The sequence below is a fragment of the Myotis davidii genome, unplaced genomic scaffold, assembly GCF_000327345.1.
Source record: "Myotis davidii unplaced genomic scaffold, ASM32734v1 scaffold167, whole genome shotgun sequence".
In the NCBI taxonomy this organism is placed as follows: Eukaryota; Metazoa; Chordata; class Mammalia; order Chiroptera; family Vespertilionidae; genus Myotis; species Myotis davidii.
The window spans coordinates 3,688,709-3,695,844 of NW_006300048.1; the positions used below are offsets into that span (position 1 = coordinate 3,688,709).

Below are 7,136 nucleotides of genomic sequence, written 5' to 3' on the forward strand. Positions count from 1 at the left end.
ACCCCAGCCAGGCAGGCTGTGACTGGGCACCTGGGTTCCACAGGAAGAAGGCTGAGCGGGGAAAGCTGTACTTCACAAACCTCCAGAGCAAAGATAACGTCCCCACCATGATCAACCCCAAGCCCTGTGGCCACCTCTGCTGCTGTGTGGTGCGAGGCTGTGAGCAGGTAGGAGGTGGGCTGGCCCAGGGGCGTGCCTGGCCTGGGCTCACACCCAGGCCCCAAAGCTGCAGGTGGCATGGGGAGGAGTCGGAAGGTCCTGGGGGGACAGGTCACAGCAGAGATGGATGCTCCCTGTGATGCATGTCCCACAACGCTGGGAGCACACACATAGGCAGGCCCTGCACATAATGCCCAAAGGTAAACAGACTCCCAGAGGAGGCCAGGCCGGGCTGGAGCCAGGCCAGGGCAGGGCGCAGCACCTTTCTCAGTGGCCCTTCACCTGTTCCTCCAGTCCTTGCAGCCCCATCCCCATGGTTGGGTTGTCCCCTGTCCCTACAGTGACCAAATTGTCAAGCCCTGAATCAGAAGAGGTGAGCCGAGAGGACAGTGTTGTGCTGTTACTGGCTCACTGGCTTTTAGGCAGGTTTCTTAACTGCTCTGTGCCTCAGTTTCCTCATCTGTAAGATGGGGCTAAGTGTACCTACCTCATAGGATTGTGAGAGAGACGGACAGCTCAAAGCAGTGCCTGGCCTGTAGGAAGCTGTAGGTCAGTGCCGGCTGGTGCTGTGGGCTCTCTGCCCAGATCTGCCTCACCCTCGCTGGCAGGTGGAGGCCATCGAGTACTACACGAAGCTGGAGCAGAAGCTGAAGGAGGACTACCAACGGGAGAGGGAGAAGGTGAACGAGAAGCCTCTTGGCATGGCCTTCGTCACGTTCCACAATGAGACCATCACCGCCATGTGAGCCTCCTCCCAGCCTGCCCTCCCCCAGCCGAGGCCCCCAGTGATCAGCAGGGACTCCCAGGTCCCTGGGCTCGTCAGCTGTCGGCAGTGGGGTCCCCACCGGCTGGTGCCCCGGTAACTGGTGTCTATCCCCACAGTATCCTGAAGGATTTCAACGTGTGTAAATGCCAGGGCTGCACCTGCCGCGGGGAGCCACGCTCCTCGTCCTGCAGCGAGTCCTTGCACATCTCCAACTGGACCGTGACCTACGCCCCTGACCCCCAGAACATCTATTGGTGAGCAGAGGGCAAGCTTCATGGGACCTGGGTGGGCTCCAGTGGGCAGAGGGGAGGGGAGGGAGAGCTAGGTGTCCCTGGGGACCAACCAGGCATCCGGTCCCTGGAGTGACTGCCTCCCCTTCCTTCCCAGGGAGCACCTCTCCATCCGCGGCTTCATCTGGTGGCTGCGCTGCCTGGTCATCAATGTCATCCTCTTCATCCTCCTCTTCTTCCTCACCACCCCGGCCATCATCATCACCACCATGGACAAGTTCAACGTCACCAAGCCCGTGGAGTACCTCAATGTGAGGCCACGTGCCCCACCCCTCCACTGTGTGTCTCAAGACACAGAAATTGGGCTCTGAATCCCTCCTGGGAAGGGGAGGGAACCAGAATGCCTCCTGCCCCACAAAAAAAAAGAAGTTCCCCCGTGACCGTGGGCTGCAAATCCCACTGTGTGCTTCCCTGGGTTCCTCGCCACCTTCCCCCAGGGGAGCCCACCTTGCATGTGCACACACACACAGAAACACCCGGGGAAGAAAGGAAGCCCAGGCCCATCCTAACTGACCACGTGACCTTGGATAAGTCCTACCCCTCATCCCTCGTTCTCCCCAACAGTAGAATAGAAGGTTCAGACTAGGTTGTTGGCTTCCCGACTTGGAGCTTTTATCAGAAGGAATCTTACATGAAACCCAATGTGGAAAATCAAGGCTCCTCAGATGACAACAGAGTGGGGGACATTCCACCTGGTCTCCCCTCACCCCTCCTGCCACATCATTCAAAGGAGGATAGTTTGGAAATCTCTGAGCGATAAGAGCACAGTAGATAAGACCCAGGCTACCTGGGTTCAAATCCCCACCCCACTGCTTACTAGATGGATTAGCTATTGAATCGTGTGGGGGTTTTGCCTCAGTTTGCTCATCTGTAAAACGGAGTAATAGTGTTACGAGGAATACATGTAAAGTACATGATCAGTGCTTGGCACGTAGTACGTACTCAGCAAATACTAATATATTTCACCCTGCGGTTGTGCCTATGGCCCTGGCCCCAACCCTCAACCCTTGGCCTCCAGGTGTTCTGGACTTCTGATGTGGGGTCCAGGGCTCAGTGGGGGAGGGGGCAGGTAAGCAAAGCAAGCCGGACCCACTAGACTTCCCTCACCTGACCCCCCCATGTACCCCTGCAGAACCCCATCATCACCCAGTTCTTCCCCACCCTGCTGCTGTGGTGCTTCTCCGCCCTGCTCCCCACCATCGTCTACTACTCTGCCTTCTTCGAAGCCCACTGGACACGGTGAGACCCCTCCATATCCTGACCCCTAGAGGCACACCCGTGCCACTGGACAGCCCTTTGCCACTTAGGCTCCCTGCCCCCGGGGTCCCAGAGCTGGCAGGGAAGGGATGGTGCCAGCATCCTCACCGTGGGAAGCCCCCTCTTCCCAGGGGCCCCTCCTGGGACACTGTGTTGGCTGGGGGAGCAGCATGGGGACCGGCCCGCCTGACCTCGGCCCCCCTGCCCCCGGCCTCAGCTCCGGGGAGAACAGGACCACCATGCACAAGTGCTACACCTTCCTCATCTTCATGGTGCTGCTCCTGCCCTCGCTGGGACTGAGCAGGTGGGTCCGCAGGAAGGGACAGGGGCTGCCAGGGGAGGGGGGGTCGCAGGATGGGGAGAGGGAGCAGTTCAGGCTCCCACCTCCCCTCCCAAGCGAGGGACCCTGTGTCTAGGGGCATCCTCAGAGGCTCCTGGCTGGGACTCCCCGTCCCTACTCCAGCCCCCCACCACACCTCTCCTCCCCTCCAGCCTGGACCTCTTCTTCCGCTGGCTCTTTGACAAGAAATTCTTGGCTGAGGCAGCCATTCGGTTTGAGTGAGTGACCGGGGCCCCCAGGGAAGAAGACTGGAGCGAGGATGGGAAGGCCTGGGAGACCCCTCCTGCCCCTGGGAGGGCACAGGAACGCTTCCTGCCCCTGCCCCTGCAGCGGGAGGAAGAGGGGCTCACATCACAGGCTGCCGGGATCATCCCAGAGGACCCTCACGTGTCTCAGGCGTGTGCCTGGGAGTTGTCCCTGGGGTTGTGTTGGGGCTCACTCCAAGGTCACCCCCAAGGTGTATTTAAGGCCACACGGAGGGGGGCGGGCGGGTGCTTGAGGGCTCTGGGTTTGTATTCTGGGGTGGACTCTGGGAGTCTAGAGTGTCCCTTGGGAGGTTTGGAGAGGTATGCGCGGTGGGATCTTGGGGGTTCCTAGAGGTCTCCTTGAAGGTCTCTGGAGAGTATCTGTGAGGGACTCGGGCTCACACTTTGGGGTACTTACGGGGCACAAGTTCTGGGAACACCTCTCTCTTCAGGCTCCCGTCCAGAGGTGTGACTGGCATTCTTTCTGGGCACCTGCTCGGGGAGTCCCTGGGAGGGTGTCTTAGGGGTGTGTGCCATGGCTGTACTGTGGGTGCAGCTCTCAGGGTCTTGCTCTGGGCCACCTGTGGGAATCTTGGGCTCACACTTGGGGTGCCTTGAGCGTCCTGGGCTCTTCCCTCTGAACATCTCTAGGGGAGGATTTCTGAGCTTGTGTTCTAGGGGTGACAGAGGCTCATCCCCGGGGGTAACTTTGGGTTCAGTTAAGGCCTACAGAGGGGAGCCTTCTGGGTGTTCCAGGGCACACTGGGGGGAGGGGGGGGATCGTGTCTCAGGGGTTGTCTCTGACGATATCGGAAGTCATACCCTGAATACTGGTGGCCTTAGGGGTCTCCAGCGCTCTCTCCATGGGGCTTTATGGGGCACAGGTTCTCAGGGCACCTCTGGGTGCCCACGCACATGGAGGGTGTCCGAGGTGTCGCTGACACCCTGGTGTCTGCCTATGGGGCTCACACTCTGGGGGGACTGGGCCACCCGGGCGCTTGAGGGCTGAGTTGGGACACCTGGTGCCCACAGGGCAGCTGCGGGGAGGGCGGGGTATGGTGCTGGTGCAGTGGGCAGGAGGCCCCCAGGCCCCCCAGGGTACAGTGCTGGAGCACCCGGTGCCCGCAGGTGCGTGTTCCTGCCCGACAACGGCGCTTTCTTCGTGAACTACGTCATTGCCTCCGCCTTTATCGGCAACGCCATGGACCTGCTGCGCATCCCAGGGCTGCTCATGTACATGATCCGGCTCTGCCTGGCGCGCTCGGCCGCCGAGAGGCGCAACGTGAAGCGGGTACGGCCGCCCGGCGCAGCGGCCCGCACAGCGCCCCCTGGTGGGCCCGACCAGAAACAGCGGCAGTGCTAGGGTGTGGGGCTTCTGGGTGCTGGGGCAGCCCCATTCCCGGCCCTGGGCTGTCCCCCTCCCACCTGGGCCTCAGTTTTCCCGTAGGTGCAGTGATGAGTCGACACAGATAACCCTGAAGGCCCTGGCCAGTTCTGAGGGTCTAGTGCTCTGTGGTGGGAGCTGGGGGAGATCCAGGTCCCTACCCCTAGGGCCCCTGGTCCTAACCCCACAGGACTCTGAGCATCCATTCCCAAGTGCACCCCCTGCCAGGCCCTGCTCCCTTGAAGGCCCCTGCCCTGTCGCTCTCCACTCTGACCTCCTCCTCGGCCACAGCTCCTCTCTTCATCTGCTTTGCCCTGCCCTGCCCTGCTCTGGGTTCCTTTTCCCCACTGCCTTTCCTGGCGCCCTCCCCTCCCACCTGCCCTGTGCCCCTCCAGGCTCTCCCTCCCCGCCCTGAGCCACCTCCTGCCCATCTCCCCCCCAGCATCAGGCCTACGAGTTCCAGTTTGGCGCAGCCTACGCCTGGATGATGTGCGTCTTCACGGTGGTCATGACCTACAGTATCACCTGCCCCATCATCGTGCCCTTCGGTAGGCACCGCCGCGCCGGGACCTGGGCCCTGCTCGGGGGGACCAGGACCTCACGCTCTCCACTCCAGTGAGGCAGGCCGCCCCGAGTGGACAGGGCCCTGGCTGGGAGACCGGCCCCTCCGGCCTCCCACCCGGTTCCTGGCTCAGTCTGGGACCCGGCCTGGGGGGAGGAGGGGAAAAGCCATCTCAGCTCAGGCTGGACCCCCAGGCACAGTCGCCCCAACATGACCATCCTCGCCCACACCAAGGCTTCCACCCAACGGGATCTACTGGGACACACGTCACATGCCCACTGAGGCGTCGCACACGGCTACACAGGAGCCGTGGGCACTCTTGTACACAGCCCTGTAGACTCAGGAAAGGCCTGTGTCCAGGGTGGGGCTGGATCCCTCTTAGGCCAGTCCCTCTTCTTTCTGAAATTTAGCAAAGTTTCTCTTCAACTATTGCCCTCACGAGTGGCCTCTACTTCCCCCAAAAAACATCCTAACCCATTAACCACCCTCCCTGGTTACTGAAGGCTCCAAACTCCCAAACTAACCTCCTTGTCCTCATCCCAAAGCTCCCATCCCCTCAGCCTCCAGGAAGATAGAACGTGCCTCCTAATGTATACGCGTCTGTTTAGGAACAGCAGCAGGGAAAGACAGTGTGGATTTTAACAGCATGCTTGTTGACCCAAACGAGCGGGTTTCTCATAGTAGAGTGGCCAGTGAGGGGCCGCAGAATGAGGGGTGGCAGCAGAGGATGCTGAGCCTGCGCCTGCACGGGCTGGGGGCACGCGCCTGTGGGGGGCCGAGGCAGGAGAAGGGAGGCCGGCCCTGCAGGGGCTGCGGAAGGACCAGGACGACCTGTGCCGGACGCACGGAGGTCTGGCAGCGCTGGTTCAAGGGTCAGGGCCCGTGTGGCTTCCCCCAGGGCTCATGTACATGCTGCTGAAGCACCTGGTAGACAGGTACAACCTCTACTACGCCTACCTGCCGGCCAAGCTGGACAAGAAGATCCACTCGGGGGCTGTGAACCAGGTGGTGGCCGCGCCCATCCTCTGCCTCTTCTGGCTGCTCTTCTTCTCCACCATGCGCACGGGTGAGGGCCCTGCCCCGGGCTGGGGTGCGGCCGCGGGGCTCCCTCCGGAGTCCGGCAGAGCAGGCCCCAGGAAGGTCCGTGGTGGGCTAGGGGGCACAGACAGGCCAGGGAGAGGCGGCAGCACCTGGGAGTGTGGGGCTGCATCCAGAAGGCAGCAAAACGGAGTGGGAGCCCCTGGGAGGGGCCCAGAGGAGAGGTAGCAGCCCATTCTTTGCCTCCCCCCTTCCCCCATAACAGGGTTCCTAGCCCCCACGTCCATGTTCACATTCGTGGTCCTGGTCATCACCATTGTCATCTGTCTCTGCCACGTCTGCTTCGGACACTTCAAATACCTCAGTGCCCACAACTACAAGGTGTGGGGCGAGGGGGTCCGGGGGCAGCCAAGGGCAGACGCTCCAGGGCGTGCAGGGGGGTGGTTGGGAGCTGAGGGCAGGGGCAGCGGGTGACGAAAGGGTGTGGGGTCGTGATGGTGGCTGAGGGGAAGGACACCCGCCCCAATCCCTGACTCATCCCGGACCCTCAAGATTGAGCACACAGAGACAGATACCGCGGACTCCAGAAGCAATGGCCGTCCCCCCACTGTTGCCGCTGTCCCCAAATCTGCGGTAAGTGCTCCACTCCATGGCCAGGGTGGGGAGGGGCCTGGGAGACAGCCCAGCGCTGGCTGACCCGTTGTTTTGCAGTAAGGGGATGGGGGCAGGAGAGACCTGCTTCACTGAGGGCTGCCCGCCTCCCCTGGGCACAGGATCCTGCCCCTTCCCCTGCTGGCCCCGCGACTCCCCGTCCGTCACCCCTCCCCACAAGGGGCAACTGTCCACCCTCACGCCTCACTCCTTTCCCCCTTCAGAAATACATCGCTCAGGTGCTGCAGGACTCAGAGGCGGACGGGGATGGGGATGGGGGTCCTGGAAGCTCGGGGGACGAGCCCCCGTCCACCTCGTCCCAGGATGAGGAGCTGCTGATGCCACCCGATGGCCTCACGGACACAGACTTCCAGTCTTGCGAGGACAGCCTCATAGAGAATGAGATTCACCAGTAAGGGGAGGGAGGGCCCTGGAGGCCACGCC

General features: G+C 61.9%; 1 protein-coding gene across 3 annotated transcripts in view; it reads left to right on the plus strand.

The window, feature by feature from the left end:
- TMEM63B (transmembrane protein 63B) overlaps nt 1–7,136 on the plus strand; it is an 18,877-nt gene that overhangs the window by 9,744 nt on the left and 1,997 nt on the right. For 2 of the 3 annotated variants that reach the window (XM_006776395.2, XM_006776396.2), the window contains 13 exons: nt 44–167; nt 768–901; nt 1,042–1,179; nt 1,313–1,466; nt 2,348–2,454; nt 2,690–2,776; nt 2,965–3,030; nt 4,186–4,348; nt 4,884–4,989; nt 5,902–6,069; nt 6,307–6,422; nt 6,594–6,674; nt 6,917–7,130. In XM_006776395.2, the coding sequence (XP_006776458.1) occupies nt 44–167; nt 768–901; nt 1,042–1,179; nt 1,313–1,466; nt 2,348–2,454; nt 2,690–2,776; nt 2,965–3,030; nt 4,186–4,348; nt 4,884–4,989; nt 5,902–6,069; nt 6,307–6,422; nt 6,594–6,674; nt 6,917–7,108 (1,636 nt within the window). In that variant the 3' untranslated portion in view covers nt 7,109–7,130. Of the gene's footprint in view, nt 1–43; nt 168–767; nt 902–1,041; nt 1,180–1,312; nt 1,467–2,347; nt 2,455–2,689; nt 2,777–2,964; nt 3,031–4,185; nt 4,349–4,883; nt 4,990–5,901; nt 6,070–6,306; nt 6,423–6,593; nt 6,741–6,916; nt 7,131–7,136 lie in introns of those variants that run through there. The other variant, XM_015572219.1, reaches the window with a different exon arrangement.